The 23,361-nt window shown below is 43.5% G+C and overlaps 1 protein-coding gene and 1 long non-coding RNA gene across 11 annotated transcripts; one reads left to right on the top strand and one right to left on the bottom strand.

Annotated features, from left to right (window-relative positions):
* The first annotated feature begins 559 nt into the window (after positions 1-559).
* On the top strand, positions 560-1,418 carry LOC146429084 (uncharacterized). Its single transcript, XR_014855703.1, has 2 exons — positions 560-1,165; positions 1,201-1,418. It is a non-coding gene; the product is annotated as an uncharacterized LOC146429084 (long non-coding RNA).
* Positions 1,419-1,894: 476 nt separating this feature from the next.
* Positions 1,895-22,861, bottom strand: RABGEF1 (RAB guanine nucleotide exchange factor 1). 10 transcript variants are annotated; one of them, XR_014855700.1, is made up of 12 exons: positions 16,653-16,805; positions 14,072-14,257; positions 12,334-12,500; positions 11,264-11,383; positions 9,214-9,234; positions 8,466-8,635; positions 6,822-6,903; positions 6,120-6,252; positions 5,615-5,706; positions 5,054-5,310; positions 2,526-3,965; positions 1,895-2,395 (listed from the first exon to the last, which is right to left on the bottom strand). XR_014855700.1 is itself a non-coding variant. In XM_085078178.1 (11 exons), the coding sequence occupies exons 2-11, from the start codon at positions 14,248-14,250 to the stop codon at positions 3,567-3,569; spliced, it is 1,620 nt and encodes a 539-aa protein (XP_084934304.1). In that variant the 5' UTR covers positions 14,251-14,257; positions 22,705-22,861; the 3' UTR covers positions 1,895-3,566. The 10 variants fall into 10 exon arrangements, 9 of the variants coding, with proteins under 9 accessions (XP_084934304.1, XP_084934300.1, XP_084934297.1 ...); XM_085078178.1 differs by lacking the exon at positions 16,653-16,805 and adding an exon at positions 22,705-22,861 and having other exon boundaries at positions 1,895-3,965; XM_085078174.1 differs by lacking the exon at positions 16,653-16,805 and adding an exon at positions 22,013-22,031 and having other exon boundaries at positions 1,895-3,965.
* Between the last annotated feature and the right edge of the window lie 500 nt (positions 22,862-23,361).

Below are 23,361 nucleotides of genomic sequence, written 5' to 3'. Positions count from 1 at the left end.
GACGGCAGGCCCCGCCTCCGCCGCCGCTTCCGGGCCGCAGCCCTGACCCCTCACCCGCCGCGACGGTGGCGCGGGGGGGACAAGCCGGGGAGGAGCGTGCGGAGCGGAGCGGAGCGCCGGGGGACGGCCGAGGGTGGGGCTGGGGACGGGCCGGGGATGGGCGGGAACGGTACCGGGGATGGCACAGGGAACGGGGTGGGGATGGCATCGGGAACGGGCTGGGAATGGTACCGGGAAAGGGCCGGGGATGGCATCGGGAACGGGCCGGAGCGGTACCGGGAATGGGCTGGGAACGGGCCGGGGATGGTGCCGGGAACGGGCCTGGAGCGGCACCGGGAACGGGGAGGGAACTCACCGGGAATGGGCTGGGAACTGTACCGGTAACGGGCCTAGAAGGGGCTGGGAATGCCATAGGGAACAGGCCGGGAGCAGCACCGAGAATAGGCCGGGAATGGGCTGGGTATGGTACGGGGAAAGGGCCAGGGACGGGCCGGGAATGGGCTAGGAAGAAGTCGGGAACGGGCCTGGGATGGCACCGAGAACGGCCTCGAGAGCTGGGAACGGCACCGGGAAGGAGTCGGGAATAGCCCGGCAGCACAGCCCGCCGCTCAGCGCGGTCTCCCCGCGGCTCCGAGCACTGCAGCCCCCCGCTCCTGCCTTCCTCCCATCCCTCAGGCTGCTCCTCACCTTTCCCATCCCCTTTTCCTCTCAAAACTATCCCAAACATCTTTTTCCTTCTGTTTGCGAGAGTTGGCAATACCTGCGAGTGCTCAGGGTTAAAGCCTTAAAGCCAGGGGAGTAACAGAGCAAACCATCATCATCTTCACTGATATTTTGCATTATAAATAATAATATATTAGCAATGCTTTATTAATGTAAAAGGTGACATTATCGTGTATAAAACAGACTATTGTGTGTTGTTGATAATTAGTGTTATTAATGATAATATGATGGTGTTTACCAGAGGATAATGCAAAAAGTCTGGAAGTGGAGCAAACCCCGTGGAGCCCCAAGTTACACCAGAGACATCCATGGTACTGGGGGGAAAAATCAATTTAATTCCATAGCTCAGTTGTGTGGAACCAAGAATGTCGCACAGTGTTAATTAGCCATTAATTTCCTGTAAAATATCTTCTTTACCAAACGAAATAAACCGAGGAGCTCAGTTTTTTTACTCAAGAAAGAAGTATTTTACAATAGTAAAGAAAGAAGTATTTTACAATAAAAGATCCAGTGCAATGAGCTTTGTTTTCAGTGATACTAAACCAATAGTGGACTGTGGAAAAATAAAATCTATTTCTGATACTGTGATACTGAAGTAATAGTGAGCTGTGGAAAAACAAATTTCTGATACTGTGACACTGAATTAATAGTGGGCTGTGGATGAATAAAATCAGTTTCTGATATTGTCACTGTCAGCACAGCACAGGTATTTTAAATCACTTCAAGGGGTGATATTTCAGTTAAACTCTCTGGTTCACAGTTTCTTGTAGCTCTGGAGTTTCTCACTGTGTTTCACCCGAATTTGTGAGCAGCTCAGTGCTCCAGCCCTGCCCAGGGATTACTCCAGGGAGGAGGAAATCACTTTTCGTTGGGCTATAGAAACCACCTCACCCAATTTATTTACTGAAAACATCCCCACCTTAGTGCTCTGGTAAGATGGCACATGAATAACAGATACTTCAGTTACAAAATCGTTCTGAGGTTCTTAATCACCCCAATGACCTTTCTGCAAAGAAAATTAAGCAAACAACATTGTTACCCAGCCTCGCACTAGAATGGCTGTCTCCAAAAATCAAAAAAAAACCCGCAGCAGCAGCCCAAATTATCTCGCCATTAATCATTGACAGCAGAACAAAAGCCGCTCAGGAGGCTATCAGGGACTCGTGAACGAGGGCAGGATGAGGACACTTTTATTTCAACACCGGCATTTACACACAACAGCCCAAAGTTTGCTTTCCCCGCCCCTCCCCGGGACAAACCTGCGCACCTGGAGATCAGAATCAGCCCCTGGTGTTTAGCCCCGAAATAAATCAATCCCAGGATTATTTACAAAAGCGATTTGAGCGCGATGACACGCGGGAATAATTTGATTTTTTAATTTTTTTTAGGAGCATCCCATCGCTGCAGCTGCTTCTCTGGAACACCAGGGGTGGTGCATAGTTGATAAGGCTAAAAAAACTGCCAGAAAAAGGGACAAATCACAGTCGTGGTCTGGAGTTATTGCAGTGCAAATTTAATAGGAGCAGTGCTTTGATGAAGTGGGAATTAAGTAATTAAGAGGTAGGTACTTCCCTCCTCCTCGATGAGCTTAACATTGCTTAAAAGTGGTTCCAGCTGAGCTTCAGGTTTGATTTCTCAGGGACACAAAGGAGTCAGGGCAGGCTGGATTGAGCTGGAAGAGATTTCAAATGACACAGAAAATGTTTGGTAAAAAAAGGTTCAGGTGCAGGAGGTTGTTTTTTGTGGGGTGAGCTCTTATTTCACCCCAATCTGAGTTTTTAGTGACACAAAGCTGTTTTTACCTCGTTCAAGGTGCCAAAGGGGTCACTGAAGAGCAGGAGTTTGATGTTTCGTGGAAATAAAGTGCATTTGCTGCTCCTGCTCCTTCCAAAAAGCAACCTCCAATTATATGGACTTATTTATCTCCCAGGATTGTCAAAAAAGCAACCAAAATTAAACTCACTGATGGGAGTGACCAGAAGAGGAAACCACTTTTGGAGCAACTCTTTCATGATTCTCTTTTCCCTCCCCCCTTTTTTCCCCTCATGATGCAATTTTAAATACAAATATTGCTGAAATATTTTCTATTTCTGGCTCCACATTCCCTCCCAAAGCAGGAATATCAACACTTCTCTGCACCACAGAAGGTTACCAGAGCATTTAAATGAAGAAATATCATCTTTTAAATACTTTTTTTCTTTTTTAAACAAAGCAGATTAAGAGGAGTGTCTGTAATTCATCACTTCTCCCATCTGGGTTAATTCAATTCCAACAGTGGTTTTTGCCTTTATACTGCAACATGATGGAACTGAAAGGTGCTAAAATCAACGTTTTGAGATCATTTTCACTCACACACGAGCTCATGCAGAGTTGAGACGTTAGATTTTGGAATCTATTTACAATTTTACATATTTTACAATATATAGTTCATCTTTACAGCTACAGGATAAGTTCAGACTAATATTGGTACCTTTTGGAGTTTCTGCTGGAGCTTGGCTTCAAGTTAAACTAATCGTTAAAAACAAGTAAGTGCATGCTTAGAAGGAAGCTTTTCAGGAGTGATGTCAATGGGCTAGTGTCGCTTAAAAATTACACCAGTTTGTGTAGAAAAATCGAAATTCAGTTCAGAAAACCCACCAAAGCCTAATAGAAATCTACAGGACTAAAATAAATACAATTCATTACACTTAACCCCCCCCAAAAAAAAAAACCAAGGAAAAAAAAAAAGTACTTTAAAAAATGTACTGATTTAAGCTCATGTGATTTTTTTTTTTTTTTTAGCCTTAAATTTCTTTCCCCTTCCCAACTAGGATAATGCTGCTTTTCCAAGCTGCCACTGGGAATTATCCTGCATACACCTGAGGCTGCAGAGGTGGGGGCAGCTTGTCATTCTCCACATTTTCAGAGTCAATGGCTGCTAAGGCTTGGCTTTTGGGCTTTATTTCTAAAGGATATTTCTCCACGATATCTTCCACCTCCTTGGTGATGCCATCAGTCCAATCTATGAGGTCTTTCTCCAGTTTCTTGGCTTCACTGACAATTCTTTCCTGTCTCTCATTCAACTGAGAGAGGAGGTCTAAGCTTTTGCACATTTGCTTCACGCCCAGGCAGACGTCAGGGGAGAAACTGTCAGATTCCTGCTTTTTTGGGGAGGTCTGGCCTGTCATGAAACGATCAAAATCCTCCTGGCTCAGGTTTAGGGACTGAGCATCCAGTTTTTCAATGAAGGCCACAGCACAGCACTGCAAATAGAACAGAGAGAGCATCACTGCTAAGCTGCAATCACCACACACTGGGATGTGCCTGATTTCCATTCCTCATCCTCCTCTTACAGCAGGGAAGCAATTAAAATTTTTTTTTTCCTCAAAATGAGTTTTTCCAGCAGTTAATTTAATCAGACAACTCTTTCCTCTCCCCAAAGTGTGAAGAAGTCAAAAACTGAGCTGATAATGTACATTTCAAGCCTCAGGATCACTGCTTTTGGGAGGTGAGGGGCCAGAAGGAACATGACAGGGAGCCAGGAGCTGTGTATTAATATTGAATTATGTGATCAGCAGAGATCTGCTATGCTCTGCATGCATTTCCTGAAGGAAGGAATGGCAAATGCTCAGCTCATTCTGTGGATGCTCTGCTCCTATTGAAAAAAGTTCATTAAAAATGAGCTTTTAACATCCCATGTGTTTCATTCAACTCTGTGATTTCCCTTTATGATAAAATCCAGAGGACATTTGGTCAATATTCCAGCCCAAAACCACAAAGATTCCTGCAAATCCAAATTCCAGTTCCAAAACCCTGGACCCTCCTGATGACAGCAAAAATCATCTCAGTAAGCAGGAGAGATAAAATGTCCAGCTGTAAATGTAAACTTCATCATTCACAAACCTGTAATTGCCTTCACGACCATAAATGCCTCTTGGAGAAGCTTTAAAAAGCCTTTTTACCTCCACAAATTAATGGCCTAATTCTGCAATCCCTTCAAGGGACAAGTCCTCGTGGGTTCAGATGGGAACTCTGCATCTGGAACATCTGCACAGCCCAGACAGGGTTTGAGGAACAGAGAGTGCTGATCTCCTCACAGGGAGTAAAAATACACCCAAAAGCCTTGGCTCAGACTTTTCATATGAAGGGTTTCAAATTGGAAAGAAAGAAAGCAAAGCTCTGCTTTGAACAGCAGAGAAGGAAGAGAGAGGAGATAAAACTCTGTGCTCTAAGCAACACCAACCACCGTTTGAAGATGAATTTGAATTTATGTTTTCCTTTGCTGGCAATTTCTACCACCAACTAAAAGCCCAATCTTGCTGTCCAACCCCAGAATTCTTCCCACACTCACCAAGTTGGTGAAATAATATCCATCCTCGCCAGTCATCAGCCTGCTGGGGTTGCAGAAGCGAGTGATGTACTGGATGTTGGACTGCAGCCGAGGGGGATTCCCTTTCAGCACGATGTAGATGAGGGTGGGCAGGAAATCATCAGCAGAGGCTGGCTCGTTTTTGGTGATTTTGATGGCGTTGAAGATGTGCTTGCTGCATTTGGTGATGCAGGCCAGCTTGTCCCGAGGGACGCGCTTGGAGTCCATCTCGATGATATCTGCGAGGGGAAAAACGTCCTGGGATCATTCCAGAGAAATTCAGCTGACACTGGAGAAGGATTTACTGGGAAATATTAATGTGGAATCATTTCTGTCTGCATTCCAAGCAGATCAGCTAAGCCTGAACACTTCAGTGTGGATGATTATTCTTGCTTCACTCAATATTCCAGCCTGAAACCACAAGGATTCCTGCAAATCCAAATTCCCAAACACCCTGTCCCCCCTGATGGCAGCAAAAATTGTCTCAATAAGGAAAAGAGATGAAATTTCATGCTGTAGATGTAAACTTCATCACTCACAAACCTGTAATTGCCTTCACAACCATATCAGAGACCTCAGGGATTTCCTCACTGACAGGAACACACAGCATTTGGGGAGTCACCCAGTGCAAAGCCCTGTGAAAAAAGGAAAAAAAGGGTTGAACTGTTCAGTGCCAGTGACATCCAGGTGTTTGAAACCAGCTGCTTCCTCAACTCCAGGCACAAGGAGTGCTTTGTGGGAATGAGGCATTCATCCAGCCATGAGCCAATTATTTCCACTGAGGTAATTTATTTTCAGAAAAAATACTTCCTTTTTCTGAAAAATTTTTTTTGGCTGTAATTTAACAAAAGCAAACCGATTTTCCCGGTGTGGTGGTTGTCATTATCCAACCTATTCATTCCTCCTGTATTTTAAATAAAATGCTTTTAACCCTTGCTGGTTAACAAGCCATTTTTCTGTGCACAGCACAAGGTTTTTACTATGTTTGGTTCAGAGCTCATTTACAGAATTAGGGATGACTCAATTGTTTTTTCCTTTCAAGCCTTACCTGATCCTCTTTTGGACAGCAAGGTCTTTCTTCTCATCATCAGTTGTCTCAGGGCAAAAAACATATTTATACTGTCGAGTCATGATGTATTTCTCCACCTCATCCATTGCCTTCTCAACTTTTTCAGGTGGCACTGAAAGGGATAAATCCCACAAATGAAGTATTTCATGGCTCTTTGGAAAGTTTAATTCAGTTTAGTCCAAACATCATCAAATCAATATGACTAATTCAAGCCAACATGAGTTCATAAATGGATATCATGGGAGAGATATCAGTGGACTGGTGTTGCTTAAAAACTACACCATTTTGTGTAGAAAATTGAAATTCAGTTCCAAAAACTCACAAAATAGAAATAATATAATTGTAGATTTCTTAACAGAAATTGTAATAGAAATCTAATGGACTAAAATAAATACAATTCTTTACACTTAACAAAAAAAAAAAAAAAGAGAAGAAAATACTTTAAAAATTTACTGTTTTCCCTCCCTACAGCAGAAATAAAAATACAATGGGTAGAACTTCATTGGGAGTTTAAGAGAAAGCTGTAAAAACCTTCTAGAATTGGTGCTGCTGGGAACAATTCTAACCTGTTCCCAGCATTTCTGAAAGCCGGGAATGCTTTGATTGAATTGAAAATACAAGAGGCTTTAGTGTGAAATCACTGCTTTTGGAACAGGAGGATGAGGAAGGAGCACTCAGTACCTTTCCAGCGGGTCTGCAATCTGTCTGCCACGTTCTGGTAGAAATCCTGGGCACACTCAGACTGCTCCTCAATGCTCAAATCCTGCAGGAGGACAAGGATTAAGTGCCTGTGGGGAAGAACTGGCAGCAGCAAAACTCCTCTGCTGGTTTGTTTTGGTTCAAGGCAAGAGTCCAGCTGCAGTAACAGTCTGAGAATGCAAAGGTGTTAGCAGAGGTGTTTATAGTGGCAAAATTTGATTTAAAAATAGGAGAAAGCAACACTGGCTCTTTAGTAAGTGAAAGAGTTGCATTTGTTTGCTGGACAAATGTATGTTAGCACAGGAGAAATGCTTTTTTCCCCAGACACATCCTGAGGAACAGCAACTAAACAACTGAGACCAGGCAGAATGTTTGTCCCTATTTAACCTCTGATTTTAAAAAAGATAATTTATAATCTATAAAACCCCCAAGAACATGAATTATTTTGAAGAATTTCTACACAGCAGACAGTTATGATGATAAAGTTACTAAAAATATATATTCAGTGTTATTTGTGAAACAACTCTGACTTTTGCTGAGCTCCTGAAGAACACAGCAGAGGTTTGAAGGCTTCCAGTTAACTTCATTAAGGCAATTTTCACCATTAAATGGCTGAATAAAACCAGACATTAAAAAAAATGGAAGGAGAACTTAATTTCTGAATTCTCTAAGGCAAAAAATGGGTATTTTCCTGAACACAAGTCTCAGCCCTGCTGGCAGAGCTGGATTTTAGGTCTGGTTTGTATGTAGTAAAAATCTGATGTTTTGAGAAGACTGAGGTAGGAAATGAAAACAACCTTCAGTGCTTGAAGCCAAAAATAAACCCACATTGTTCTCACCAACCCTGTGTTCAGAATAAACAAATCTAAAAGAAAAAAAAAAGTTCAAGAAGCTTTCAAAGTAGAGGGAATATCAGATTCCATCAGAACTCCCTTTAATATTGAGACCAATGTGAGGAGACAATTTGAGTAACTACAAACTAAACAGGAAAGGCAGAAGAAGGGGAAAAAAAAGTAGTGCTGAATTTTGTCTCATTCCAACCATAGGTGGCACCACAGACTGATTAATATTTCAAGAACATCGATTCTTTTTATGGGAAATGAAGATGTAACCCTTATTTCATATTAAAAAAAAGCAGCAGAGTCAAATTCCCCTTCCCCAATATAAGGAGAAGTGTGGATTGATGCTGAATTATCTTTAAACAGCCCATGGATCCCTGGAAATGTTCCAGGCCAGGTTGGATGGGGTTTGGAGCACAGTGGAAGGTGTCCCTGCCCACAGATGATCTTAAATCCTAACCCAAAGCACTCTGGGATCCTGTGATATCTAAAAGCTCACCAGGTAATATCTCATGACTTCCACAAATCAGATTTATGAAGAATATTGCTGAACAGACTACTTTACATGGGATTTTATTTTACCTGGGATGCAAAGCTTTGGGGTTGGAAGGATCCTTTGATCCCACACTAGCAAGAAACAAGAATTTAAAGCTACCACAAGACTTTAATTTGATTAATCCCACCAGCTGAAGGCTCCTGCTACACTCCATAAAAGCCAAACTGGAAAAAGTGCAGCATTTCCTCCCTCTCTCCCCACTTTCCCCAATTTTATTCAAGCAGAGCTTACCCTTTTATGACTCATGGTGTCCAAAAAGAGTTTGCATTGCTTATAGATGTCTTGGCCAGGCTTCTGGTATGTCCTGATGAATTCTATGAACTCCTTGGAGACTCTGTCTGTCTCAATGCTGGCCTGCCTGTGGATGGAAGGGCTGGGAGCTTTGGCCTCCTGGATCTCTGCTGGGAAAATTTGGGGCACAACAGATCAGCTTTTTAAACTGATGGAGAAATTCACTGAGGTTTTATAGTTTCAAACTGGTTTTTTTTTCAGCTGTGCACACAATTGGTCATTGATTTCTCAAGCTTTGCCAGCGAAATGCTGGATGTTATTAAACACAGCAATTATTATTAAACACAACTCCAGGAGCACTGAGAATGGCACTGAAGTGGAACATTTAGAGCCACACCCCCATTTACACTAATGGCCTTTTAATATTAGAAATGACTGCAACACGGGCTTGCTTTTGGGTTCCTTACACTGTCATTTCCAGGTCAGATATCTCCATTTAAAATCAATGTTTCCAGATGGGATTCTGCAGATTCCTTAGGATTATGGGGTGGTTTTCCCTCTCTCCCTGACCTCTACCCTCCTCCTCCTTGCTTGCAGCACCACAAGTGGCTCACAAGCAGCCCAGGGCAGTTCTGCTCAAGGAACACACACAGTGGGGATTTTCCCCACAAAAAACCATCTGATTTTCCAAATTCCAAGTTCATTTTGCTGCTCCAATAGCTTCCCTAGGCACGTTTGGTTCACCCACCTTTCAGCTTGCCAGCCAGCGCTGTTGGGAATGGAGGGATTGAATAGAGGTGGTGGAAGTGAACGTGGTGAAAAGCGAGCAGCAGAGAGATAGAAAACATGAAAATATCCATGGTCAGCACAGGACAAACACAGCTTTCCATCTGAAAACACTTCACATGCACAGCACAGAAATCCTGCTTTCAACAAGCATGCAGAACTCCAAAGGAAAAGGAAATAAATGGGATTGATATGTTTAAGTTGGTTTAATTTGGATTTGAGGGAGCTTGTTGGGGTTTTTTTTTTGGTTGTTATTTGTTTTTAAAGAGATCCAGCAAGTGCAGGAAACCCAAAGCTGTGTCAGCCAGTGAGTAACAAACACTGCTCACCTACCCAGAGCTCCACACTTCAGCACAACCTTCTCTGGGGAATAACTTGCTCAGGCACCATCTGAACAATTCTGGTATTTAAGTGCCAAGAGCAGAAAAGGATTTGCAAATATTTGAATTCCAACCACAGCAATTGAGATAGGGAGTGCAAATCCAACTCCTTTCTAGTTACACAAGGAGGTTTTTTTTTTCCAGAGGGGATTTCCTTTCCATTGTCTTTATACCTAAGATTCTCTGTAGAGAATCCCAAAACCCACACAGGATTCCAGCTGAAGGGTGGCCATTAATTAAATTGGTCACATTTCATATTAGAGGAGCAGAAAGCTTATTTTGAAATAATAAACAGAGAAAAGGGCAGAATTATCAAATATTTCTTCCATGATTAATTAATCACTGATCTCATTTCAAAGCAGAGTTGAAGATTTATTTACTTACTTCAACAATGAGTTCACTCTGTTATAAAAATAATGAGCCTCATTTTGCTGTTTGACCTTAAGGAATATGAATGTTATTTTTTTAGTTCCAAATTCAAACTAGATTGTTGTTTACTTACTAGAGAGATGTAGTGAACTGAGGCAGATTAATATTAAATATTAAAAAGAGAATGTTAGTTAGAATGAAGTGTCTTTTAATGAGTTACACCAAGAACTACTTGTAGTTGCAGCTTCGTTAATCTCTGAGCTGAAATCCTGATATAAGGAAAATTAATCTGCACTGATTACCAAGAACTGCAGGAACAAATGTATTTCCAGCAACAAAATATTTTCAGGTTAGTCCTATGTTCTCAAATAATTCAGTCTAACTAAAAAGAAGCAGATTACAACCAAGAAATTCCACCAAGTCAAAGAGAACCCAGCAGAGGAAAATGCCAAAATACCAGGAGCGAGCATGGATGGAGTTAAGGAAGGATCAGCTTCACAAAGAATAAACATTATTCATATTAAAATCTTTCTACAGAGAAGCCACTTGTCACAGCAGAACAGGAGCACTCCAGGGATTCACTATGGTTGTGCCATGGTCACAGAGCCCAGTCCAAGCATGGAATGTAAAAAAAGCTTTGTCATCAGCTCCACTACACACAGACATCCACCTTCGTCAGTAATTTAATCAATAAACAATGGGACATCTTCAAATGTCAAATCTTTAGCCAGCAGAGCAAGGCAGAATTGCAAACAAATCAAGTAGGATGAGCTCCTGAAGCTGTTTGCAGCAAGGGATTTGGTGTCCTTTTGGTTTCAATGAAATCAATGTGTCTCCTCTTGACAGGAAATTTTCTTCTTGGTTTCTGTAACAAACATCTGGAGATGTTTTGAGTATGCAAAAGTTCTTGAAAAGCCAACTTCAGTAGCTTCAACTTATAACAATCAGATTTGTAACAGCAACCTGGAATTCTTTTTTTGATAAAAACCACAAAGCAGCACACGATTCTTAAAAAATTCTTACTTTTTGGAAAGTGTATAATCCTAGGGTGGAGCTTGGAGAAGCTTCACCTTTACTGCTATGACTCCCTGCTAAAAAGCAAAGTTTAGAGATTCAACATCACCTCAAGATGCTGGACTTGTTTTTTTTGCCATCTTCATGAATTACAACTGGCACAACCCTAGTTTGTGCTTAGCAAAGCCCAGCTAAGAGCTAAGCTTACTAAAACCAGGCAGACAGCTCATCCAGGCTGTCCTGCATTACCTTCAGAAGGGGAAGCCAGTTCCCAGGAGGGAGTAAAAATCTCCTTCAAATCCCTGAGAATGTTATCAGCATTTCTCTCCCTCCCCAGCTGTCCTTGCTTAGGGCTTTTCTCTTGAGCTGCTGAAATAAAAAGGCCAAAAGCAAGCAGGGCACCGAGAGCAGGAGCGTGGCAGGACAGGTGGTGAAGGGATGAAAAAAAAAAAGGAAATATGGAAAGTGAGAAGAATGAATGTAAAATAAAAAGGTTTTAATTCACGTAGCCAGCTGCTGCCATGCACTAGGACAATTCTAATGAGAAATAGGCTGGATTTGAAATTAAGGAAATGCTTTGTCTCTAAGGTTAACACGGATTAATATTGATTTTTCTTCTGGAATTCCTCCTCCACAGTCCAGCATTTCCCAGCTTTCCTCTGTGTAAGCTATTGCTATGCAAAGCCAGCAGTGCCATTCATCATTCCTGCTTGTAACACATTCTGTAGAACAAACACTCAGCCAGCCACAAACTCCATATTCCCAGCCCACACACAAACACTCTGAGCCTCCCATTTCTGAGCAGTTCAAGGCACTCTGCTCACACATCCCATTTTTTCTCGGTGAAGCTGTCAAAGTGCTGATATTTTAACTCAGGGTTTGTGTCTTGCTCAGACACAGCAATTTGGAGGGGGTGACTGACAGGCAGCACCTTTTCCACTGCTCTCCTCAGGAGGAATTCCCCTTGCAGCCCTAAATGCTGGTGTGACAGCATGGCTGAGGCAGGAATTTGGCAGGAATGTGTGCCAGAGGGACAAGGAACTTCCCCTCAGCAGTGCAGTGCCAGGCCACCAGCAGGAACACAGTTATGCCATTTAGTGGAAGAACTCCTGTATAATAACAACATAGAAACACAGCTTTAGCAGTGCACTGCTCTATTTAAAACATTGCTCGGCATCACTCACATTTTCCTGTGTTTTCAGTAACAACCACTCTCCAGAAATGTCACTATTCCAACTTTAAAAAGTCAAAGCACAGAGCGCTAATCTCTCAAAAATTTAACACGTGGTACAGAAGCATGGAAAGCAAAGGAAAGTTACCCTTCTTAGCTCCTGCTCTGGAAGAAGCAGTGAAAAACTTCTTCACAGTAGTGACCTTCCTTGTTTTCTCATTGGTTTTCTTCTCCTCAAACTTTGAAAAGGTCAGGGACTGTGCTCCTTGGGTGCTCTGGCTGCTGGCATAGGCTTCTTCCTCCTCACGCTGCAGCCTGGAGTTAGAAAAATCCAGCTCTGATTTAAGTGCTTAGAAACAAGACAAAGAAGCTGATTTCCTGTGCAATCATTAATTACTCATTTGACATGCTAATTCTTGCTTTTGCTCATCTTCATTCCTTGCTTCCTGCCACATCTCCCTTCCCTACACGACACCAACCTTTCCATGCTGTGGTAAAAGGGAGGGAAAGCTCAGGATGGTGAGGGAGGGTTAAATAATGAGGTCAGAAGGGAGAGAATGGAGGTTTAACCATGGTCACTGTCCCCTCATGTCACAGCCCTGAATTGTCTGAAGGTACAGGTGAGAGGAGAATTTCCAGCTGTAGATTCCTTGCCTTCCTCCCTGCCTCACACTGAGCTTCACAACCTGTTACCACAGGCAGTCCTTCACTATCTTACAAAAGCAAAATATCCTGTCCCAACCTCAGAAATATTTTGGGAAACAGATCATTGTTGTCACAATCTGTTTCCAAAGATAAACTTGAATGAATGAGGCAAACTTTGCAAAGACCAAGTCCAGCTTTTAGTCTAAAGTAGAGGAGGGCAAACACACCAATCCTGCAGCTTTTCCTCCCATGCAGAAGGATTAAAATAAGTTACATTATTCTGCCCTTCAAGCTGCTGGAAGGCTGAGCAATTGTCTTTAACATCCATCCAGCTCAGGATGGACCATAAATAGTCTTGGATCTGCAATCTCTTGAGGCAGGAATTGTATCTTATCAGTGCTGACAAGCCTGTCTGTTCACTGCAACAAACAATCACAGCTTTTCTGTGCCTTTAGCATCTCCCAGCTACTTATTAAAGAATTCCCTAAATACCACACTTTATTTTGGAGATATTCCAGGACTGGCAGCCTATCTGCCCTAATAATAAAGTTTTTATTAACTGTTTAAGACATTTATGGCAAAGGAAAACAATGATGTGTCCTCTGTGCTGCCAAATGCTTATCACCCCTGAAAACACATCTTCCATTTTCAGGGTCAAGCATTTATCACATGATGAAAACCAGATTGGTTTGCAGAAAAATAAGTGCTTAGAAAATGATCTAAATTATTAAAGTTTTGATGCTTTTGGGCTTAACCCTGCAGTTTAAAGGAATGACCATAGAGAATACTAAAACAATTTGGTTTTTAATTGGCAGTTAAAATATAAAACTATGCCATCTCCATATATATATCTATATCCAAGATATATCTATATCCTGGATTTATCTCTATATCCAAGCCATCTCCAGAGGCTCCAAAGGGTATTTTCACCAAAATTATCACTTTAACCCTTCTAACTGCTAGACAGAAATACAGATTTGCATATGCAAATTAGGCCAAAGTATTTATTGGGAAGGTTGGGCTGTGTTTACATGTGTTACTTCCCAGGTTTTCTTTCCAAACCTCTTAAACTAGAATGTCATAAACATTCATCTTTGCATCAAAAGGAAGGCTCTAATTCCTGCTGGAAAGGTCAAACTGGAGAATTGGTGATGCACCTGAGCCAGAGCAAACAGGACTAGAGAACAGGAGCCAGGAATAGTATTTGGTGGAGGGAAAAAGGAAGAAAGAAGGCTCTTTACCGCTCTGCCAGCTCCCAATCCTCTTGGATTTGCTTCTGCCTGGCCTTATGGTATTCTTCCCTCCAGCACTTGGAGCAAAATCCCTGCCAGGCAGGATTGCCATAGTAACCACAGCCCTTCTTGCACAGCAGCTCCGACTGATCCACGTGGATTCCTCTGCGCTCCGATTTCAGGTTCATTTTCCTCCTGCCGCAAGAGGAGAAGGGTTAAAAAGGGAAACCTTGTACAGCCTGCAAGGAATCCTTCCTTCTGAAGGTTTGCCTTTCAGGAAGGAGTCACCTGCTTGAATTATTTAACAGCTCCATAGCAACCAAATGACTGCCAGGGGAGGGAGGGCACAGTTATATAAGCTGGAGCCCCAAAGGCAGGGGCAGCACTGGGGCAGATCTGCAGGGCCAGGACCTCCACACAGCTCTGGAAATGCAATGGAGGGAAAAAAAGAAATAAAGTTCCACAAAAACAGTGAAGGGAGCAAATAAGAGACAGAATGGATTGTGTTCTAACAGCTCTGAAAGAACCACACTGGTGTGGCTCTGGGGAACTTTGAACATTAAAAGGGCTTTCAGGGCACAGTGAGGGATCACAGCTGATCCAGCTGGGCATGACAAGACATGGAAAAGGCAAATTCCCATTTCCTCCAAGTTATGCCAGAGTTAACCTGGCTGCCTGCACACAGCACAGCTCAGTGGGATTTATATTTAGTGGCTGCAACAAAAAGATTCTCCTGCCTACACCAGCGCTGTGCCAAGCCTGTTCTCCAAGCAAGCAGCCTCCCTTTCTTCTCCTGCCTGCCAGAAAGCATCCCACATGCCAGCTTCCTCCCAAAGGCATCCCAACTGCTTGGTCCTGGTGGGAAATGATGGATCCATTTGAGAAAAACAGCACAGGATCGTCAGGTTAAGGTCTGCATATTGAAATATTAACATTTGGATTGCAATAGGGAGAAATACAGGTGAAATAGCAGAGCAAGGTTTTGTCCAGTAAATCCAGAAAATCCTTTTTTCCTTCCTGCCATTCCTCAGCAGAGAGTGGTTTGTTCAAGCTGAGAAGGACCTCAGTAATTGGGCTTTTTGCTCTCACCAAAGGTATCCCAGGACATCCTTCCTTAACAGAAAAGCAGATTTTAAAACCAATTCTGCCTCAGTTTGAGGACCAGGGCATGGCCTCAGATCACACACAGCTGGAAACCAAGAGGAAAAGTGATTTTCTCAAACCAAACAACATCAGTAACTGAGTCAGTTATCTTCTTTCCCCCTGAAATTCCACCCCAAACTCTTCTCTGGATCATCCAGCACAGCAGATGGAATATGCACAAATGTCACTGCCACTGAGTTTCCTACTACAGGAAGTACCAGCTCTTTTGTTCCAAGCTGAATTATCCATTTTAAAAGACTGATAATGTTTAACATTTCCCATTAATCGAATCAAGTTATTTTGAGTAAAGTAGCAGGAAACAGATGATTTTCTCTGAGGGAGGAACAAATTAAATATTCCATCTTATCTACATAAGTATTAAGATTTCTTCCACTTCTCTATTTTTGAAAGAAATAATGAGTTTCTAAAAATAACCTAAAAATAGTTTCGTTGTAGAGACATGCACATTTAGGGAATCAGTTTCTTAATGACATAATTTATAGACACATGTTATCATTTTTATAAATGGGAGAGCAGTTGAATACTTTCTTTTCTTTCCCACTGTAAAGTCTGACAGACAATAATGTGCTTCTGCAAAGCCAAATGAAGGAAAAAACCACTTATATTTTAAATATTTGAGAGATTTCCTTCATTCCCATATGGAGAAATAAGCAAGAAACATAAGCATATTGGTTTAAAAAAAAAAAAAAGTTTTGTTTTCTTTTACTGATTTCTCAAGGAAGGTGTCTGTGTGAGCTCCTGGCTGCCAACATCTCAGAAATTCAACTTTGTAGTGTCAGCTGCACAGCCTGGCCAGGAACTGAGTGTTGGCAGGATTTGCACACTCAGGACATTCCCAGAACATCCCACATGGCCTTGAGCAACAATTCTGAAAAGAAAGGGGAAGCAAAAGCCTGAAACTCTCTGGCTGCCCCTGATTCAGTTTCAAGTCCACTTCCTAAAAGCAGAAGCTGCAGCAGCATTTTGGTCAGAGACTTCTATTGTAGTTGCCTGTCACAGAAAAAAATTGCAATAAATATGCATAAAATTACATGACATGAAGGTGAAGCTGCTCAGCCAATGTTTTCATTGTAAACCACAAAAAATAAATAAAACCATTTTCATACCACAAACTGCACAGAAATTGTACAGGGATTTCTGTCGCCCAAGGAAATCAAACCCTATAAAATCCCGTCACCCACCACAGCAAAGTTTTAACAGCTTTGCAATTGCAATCATTTCAAGAATTCAGGTGTCTGTTCTTACTCAAAACCACCACGTTCCAGACACTGCTTTGAGGATTAGAGGAATATAATAAAATCCCTGATGCTGCTTCTCTCCCAGCCCAACACCTGAAAGCCACAGCTCACTTCCACCCCCTCCAGAGAGACACAAAAAATCCTTTTTTTGGACCCACAGAGCTTCACCCCCACAGCACCACCGTTACCTCTGGGATTCTGCTCCCCCTGGGTGCACATCAGAACTCAACATCAACTTTTCCTCAGTGCAGAGCAAAGCTGCAAAGAGCTGCAAAGTCAAGGCACTGCGAGCAATTCCCTCCCCTCGGAGTGTTTGCAGTGACATCAGCTTCAGATGCAGGGACAAGGGAGGTCACCCTGAATCCACGGCAAGGAGTCACATGCTGCACAGAAAGCACAGACTTTCGGCTGCCTTCAGAAAAAAAAAGAAGTTTCACAGCCAATTTCTGCAGGTCAGCGTTAACATTTTCATGAACAGAACTGAAATTCTAATCGAGTGAATGGGAAAAAACCTTCACAAATTAATTTCTGGCAACTAAATCGCTGTGCACTTTGTGATCTTCCCACAGCTACAAATGTTTCGTTGTCAAGGTTCTGAGTGTCCAAAATGCTTTTTTCCCTCTTTCTCTATTCCCTTCTTCCCCTCACCAGCTCAGGGTGTATCATTCCTTATCCAAAGATCACCTCCTCCACGTGTTTGCACAGTCACACCAACATTCTGCATGGTCAGACCTCTTATTTTCACTCCTACCCTGAATGTTCAAAGCTCACTTCTAACACAATTCAAAGGGGGAAAAAAAAACCATCTCCTGTATCCCAGTTAAAACACTTTACAACAATTCCAAGAAGCACCACATCTCCCTCCCAGGAGCAAAAATTCAATGTAATTCATCCACTGCTTTGCTTACTAAATGTTTCACAAGTGTGAATATCATCAGGAAAGGCAGCAATGACACCACAAACACCATGGGACAGAAGCTTCTTTTGAGCTGTTCTGTGCCAGGACTAGACCTCATCACACCTTAATATCTGTGTTAATTAGCAACACCCCTTTGAGGAGTTTAGAAAATCAATGGGCTCTTAGCCTTAGTTATTAATTTATAAAATGCCTTTACTTCATGGTATTTATTTGCAAGTAAAAGCTTCTGGTCTCCTGTTCTCCACTGAAATGGAAAAATGGAAATCACCCAACTCTATTCTACTATCTTTTAACTGCACCTCACCCACTGGGTGGCTCCTGAGGGATTTATTTTGGATAATCACAGCCTGGAAAGGTGTCCCACTGCTGCCTCTGGACACCAAAACATTCCTTGTCTTCCTGCCACAAGAATTCCCATGCTGAAGCTCCAGCTGCCCATGGCTACATCCTTCCATGCTGTGCTGCATGTCCAGCTTTATTTTCCCCAATCCCACTGAAATCAGGAGGAAACGAGGCATATGATTCACATGAAGTCAGATATATCTGCAGGGTAGCACATCAAAGGTCTCTCATGACAGATCAGATCTTCTGCTCCAGCTTTTTTAGAGCATCTTACAGTAGCTTTGTTATGATGAAAAAAAAAAAACCAAAAAAACAAAACAAAACAAAACAAAAAACCAAAAAAACCCCTCAAAAAAACCCCCAAACCATTATGGTTTAATTCAAAATTAACTTTCTACTTGCTTTAATGCAATTTATTCTGAAGCTCTCAAATACATCTTCCCATCATGACATTTTTCTTGCTGTAGCCACACTCACTTATTTTTCTTTTTATTCTTTAAATAAAGAATATTTTTAGAATATATTTACTCTTCTAAAAAAAAGAATATTTTAGAAGAATGTATTTATTCTTCTTATTCTTTCTCTTTTATTCTTTTCATTCTTTATTTAATATATATTTTCTCTTTTTATTCACCTGTTTAGAGCAAACACCTTTTTAAAAGGGCAATACCAACTCAGAGGCTCCTCATCCCTGCTCACACCCCTCGATTTTTCCCGTCGAGTTTGCCATCCGAGAAGAACCTCCAACAAATCACAGCTCTCCCTTCAGAAAATGGGAAATCTCAGACTGTTTTTCAGGGAGGACAGAGCAGCTGCCTGCCCTCTGTGGCTCTGTCAGAGCTGAAACTGAGAATGTGTGTGCAAACACTGCAGGGTTTCAGTTACCACCACTGAAAAGGAGACCAGGAACCCAAACCAGTAAAATCAACATTTCTGCAAAATATTCTGGCTGAAAGCCATTTCACTTTCCCTGTCACACACTTGGAACGTTTACTGAGACGACACAGAGAGAGTTAAGGCACAGGAAACATGAATTTTGTTATGAGCCCATAAATCCTCAGGCTGTTTCTGTCAGGGACTGAAGGAGAAGAAATCATTGCTCCAGGACTTTGGACCTTTTGTATCTCAATAACAGCAACATCCTAAATTCTAATTTTCACACAGACCAAGTTCCAGAATAGCCAGAAAAATTCATATTAAACCCACTAAAGCAGGTATCAGTCCCAGCAAACAGCAGATGCATCCTCAGCTTTTATATGGTAGGAAAAAAGAGGTTCCTTCAACCCCAATTGGATCCACCACCCTGGGCTGATTTAATGCAGACATGAAAGACTAAACTTATATAACACCTTCTTTTCAGCAAGAAAGCCAAGACAATTTTCACAACACAACGACTGCAGACACAGCTCTGGCTTGGGGAGAAGCACTGGGTGGGAGATGGTTTAGGAGCAGCACGGATTTACTGAGAGCTCCAACACCACCAGCTTGTTTTTCTGGTTCTTTTCCATCTCCCTTCCTTGCCAGGGTACCTTTATTATCAGTGCAGATTGTGAGGAGATATCAGCTGGGTTATAAAGTATTTATCAGTGCTGGATTGAGAGGTCACCTTTGAGACAAGAGCTGCCTGGAGAAGCTCATAGTCAAAGCTCAACAGAAAGGGTCTCAGTCAATCAATAAACACCTTTAATAAGAGCTAATTGCGAGTCAATTTATAATTATTACAAGCTATGAAAAGCAGCTTGTAAATAACTCCCTGAACTAACACTGGAAATTATAGTGGGAGCTTTAATTCTATAATTGAAGTGCTATAACTGAGTTTCAGTATTGGTAACAACTTAATTAAATGTATCTAAAACCAGGAAAACTCCTCATATAGACTGGGAACAGGAAGGTTTGGGTTGTGGTTATGTTTTGGTTTCTTTTTGTTGTTGTTGGTCTGTTGTTTTTTTCCTCCCTCCCTAAAATTAAGTTTTCTCCAAAAAAATCTTGGCACAACCATTAGCAACAACCTACACCAGCCTTTTCACTGGGCTGTGATTCAGCTCTTCAAAAGTCATTGTTGCAGTCAATGAACAACTTGAATTCTTCCTGTTCAAAAACACCACAGAGTGTTCACAATGAAGTATCACTCAGTGCAACTCTCTGGTCATCCCCAGACATGGAATTTTAAAGCAGGGAAAAAAATAAATAAATAAAACCAGGGAAGTCTCCAAATATACAATTCTTACACGAACTGCTGCTGTTTCACATTTTTCTGGTGCCTGAATAAACCACCATATTTCAGATCAAGACAGCACCCAACTAGCTTAATTACTAAAACCAGATTTATAAGGTAGGTTAGAAAGTGCAAGGGGTGGAAGGACGGAGTTGGGTTAAGGTGTCTAAAAACTGTGCATTTTGCCAATGGGGAAGTGCCCTTAAAATGTATTTATTCCAAAGAAGCACTGACGCAAACGCCCCAAAATTCTGAGGAGCAACAACCTACGTGCTGAAAGAGTCGTGATTCAGGTGCAACCCCAAACACTCCGGCATGTAATTAGCAGCAGGGTAATTAACCATGAGCTAATTTCCTCCCGAGGAAAGGGTGGGGCAAGATGATCTCAGACTGGTGAACAGAAAATACAAAAGCCATTAGCCAAGGGAACGAGGCAAGAAAGCTGAGTGTTATCTCCGCAGCGTTCACGTTTCTAACGTGCATCTTTCCTGCAATTAAAGGATTTCAGCTGCAGCAGTTGTAGGATAAACAGTGGAGGCTGCGAAAAAATAGTCCCAAGAGAAGAAACAGTCGCGGCTTTAATGAGCAAACACCTCAAACAAACCACAGCGCCGGGTGCTGTCATTTGTGGGGGGAAATTGCTTCAAACCTCTAAAATCCTGTTGGCCACAGGAGCTCCCAACTCCCTCAGCTTGGCGATGTGTTTTGCCCCTCAAATGTCAGCCCAGGCCTGAAGCTACAGGTTTAGTTTGTCCCGGCGAAATTAGCAGGCTGTGCCTCACCAGCTCCATGTGACTCACAGCTGGGCTTTTAACGAAATCACAGGAAACATCGAAAAACTCTCTGTGTGCTGCGTGATTGGGGAATCCAGGTCAGAATAAAGAGATTAGCTAAAATTGCTACAATCTCCTCAGAAACACTAACAACAGGTTTCTACACAATGTTTCTTGCCAAACACACTAACCTGGGCACAGATGGAAATTAAGTTGCCTCAAAGCTCAGGGGAAAACTTCAAAACGTTTTATATACTTTGTACCCGACTTGTTACAAGTGGCATTTTAACAGGACTTAAACAAGGTTTGTAGGTCTAGTTTTAGATCACAAGCAGCTAATAATCAGGAAAAAAAGCCCCAAGCGTAATTAGGGATTACAAAGGGAGTTGAGAAAGATTGTTCTAGCTTAAATAACACCACAGAACAAAATTAAATTCCAGAATCATGGACTATCTTCAAGCTTATAAGCAGTTTGTTGTGTAAAGCAGTACTAGGAATTGGTATAATTGGCTTTATATCCATTTCTCCCTTTCTACTGTGTGTTGTTCTGGGCTTTTTTTTTTTTTCGCAGTCAGCAAAACATTCCACTGAGTTACAATTCTCTTGCTAATCCTCCCTGCTGCAAAAAAACCACTTGTGTAGCCATGTCCAGGAGGCCAGCACATCCAATTCCTGATTAAAGCACTGCTCCTGGAAAACACCACGTCCTTCTTGCTGGCCTGGTTTGGTCGCTGGTCTCAAAAAAGTGTAACTGGAAAACCAAGAGCAGCTCAGGGCACTTCCCAAAGTCCTGGTGTGAGGAACTTCACTGCTTCGAAAATAGTTTCAAATGAGACAAAAACCAAGCATGGCAAGTCAATCATGGATTTAAATCACAGCCTCCACAATGTAACCATTTTCCCCAAACTATTCAGTGCTGTTAATTCCCAGCCCTGAGCCCCACTCAGCCAAAGAATAACCAATTTCATTTTGCCTGTAAAACCCTCGCAGTCACTCCAGCCCTTGCCACAGAGCAGCAGGATTTCAGACAGCACTGGACCACCCTGTGAGAGAATTTCTTTGGTAATTCAAGCACATCATTCATCTTCCAGTATCTCACACCCTCTCTGAGCCACTCCCTGCTTCAAGGGAACAACCTGAACGCCACACAAAGTGATACCAGCAGTGGCAAACACCCACAAAAGCATTCAAAACGCACTGCTCAGCATCTCCAGTGTTCTCCAAACTTCACCTGGCTTGACTTTAAAGGACTTTGATCCTCAGCTGTGCAGTGAGAAGCCAGACAGGGGCAATACTTACAGGAAAAAAGCCAAAAACTCATTGATCCGCAAGGAACTCATGAGGAGCACAGGCTAGGGTGGCATATGGGTAAAGCTATCAGTGACACCTGCACCCTGTTAACTACCAGCACAGGAGCATGGAATTAATTAAAATACACAGATAATCAGAATTAGCTTCAGGAGCTGCACATGGAGGAAGGCAAACACCCACAAAAGCATCAAAATAGCACTGCTCGGCACCTGAAACATTGTCCAAACTTCCCCCGGCTTGAGCTGAAAGGACTTTAATCCTCAGCCGGGCAGCGACAATACTTACAAAACAAAAGCCAAAACCTCCTTGATCCACAAGGAGCTCATGAGGAAAACAGGCTGGGGAGGCATGTTGGCCAAGCTGTCAGGGACACCTGCACCCTGCTAACTGCTGACAGACCCATCGAATAGAATATATATCTAATGAAAATCAGTGTTAGGAGCTGCACAGGGAGGAAGGCGGTGTGCCAAGGTCCCGTATATCCCGGTGGTTGTTTATCCCGATCGCTGTCACCCCAAGGACCCCCGGCCAGGCCCCAGGAGGCAGCAGGGCCGGTCTGAAGCCCCTCGGCGGGGCGGACACCGACCCAGCCCCTCAGGACGGGCTGTAACCGGGGGGACACCGCCGCCACCGCCTGTCCCAGCCCGGGGCACGGCCGGCCCTCACCCCGCGGCTCTCACCGGCTGCCCCGGGCGGCGGGGCCCACCCGGCCGCTCCGCTCCGCTGCGCTGCTGCCGCTGCCCCTCGCGGCCCCTCACAGCCCCGGCGCTGCTCCGGCCCTCCCTCGGTCCCTCCCTCGGCTCGGCGGAAGGGCGGGCAGCACCTCCGGGGCGGCGCCGGGCCCGGAAGGAAGCGGGGCTCGGCCGGGCTGGGCTGGGCGGAGCGGCGGCTGAGGGCCTGAGGGGGCAGCGGGTGGCGCGGGGCTGAGCGGTGCCGTGAGGGGAGCGGGGCTGGTGTGAGGGCAGCGGGGCTGTGTGAGGGGCAGCGGGGCTGTCCTGAGGGGAACGGGGCTGTGTGAGGGGAGCTGGGCTGTGTGAGGGGAGCGGGGCTGGTGTGAGGGGCAGCGGGGCTGGTGTGAGGGGCAGCGGGGCTGTCCTGAGGGGAACGGGGCTGTGTGAGGGCAGCGGGGCTGTTGTGAGGGGAGCTGGGCTGTGTGAGGGGAGCGGGGCTGTGTGAGGGGCAGCGGGGCTGTGTGAGGGGCAGCGGGGCTGGTGTGAGGGCAGCGGGGCTGTCGCACGCACAGATTTCTATTTTGAACAGATCCACAGCCCTTCTCCTCAGCTCCCTGCTGTCTGCCCCTTGCAGCGAGCCGCATTCCCACCGAGCGGCCTCCCTTC

Source organism: Lichenostomus cassidix, chromosome 19 (assembly GCF_008360975.1).
Source record: "Lichenostomus cassidix isolate B80296 chromosome 19, HeHo_3.0, whole genome shotgun sequence".
NCBI classification, from domain to species: Eukaryota; Metazoa; Chordata; class Aves; order Passeriformes; family Meliphagidae; genus Lichenostomus; species Lichenostomus cassidix.
The sequence above is the reverse complement of the archived record's forward strand: the minus strand, read 5'-3'. Positions and strand labels throughout refer to the sequence as shown.

Coding starts and splice junctions, on each gene's coding strand:
- RABGEF1 (XM_085078171.1), bottom strand. CDS start 16,789: ATGTCACTGCAAACACTCCGAGGGGAGGGAATTGCTCGCAGTGCCTTG. Junction 6,904..8,465: donor ACACCATGAGTCATAAAAGG/GTAAGCTCTGCT, acceptor GTCCTCCTGCAG/GATTTGAGCATTGAGGAGCA. Junction 5,311..5,614: donor GGTTGTGAAGGCAATTACAG/GTTTGTGAGTGA, acceptor TTCCCCTCGCAG/ATATCATCGAGATGGACTCC.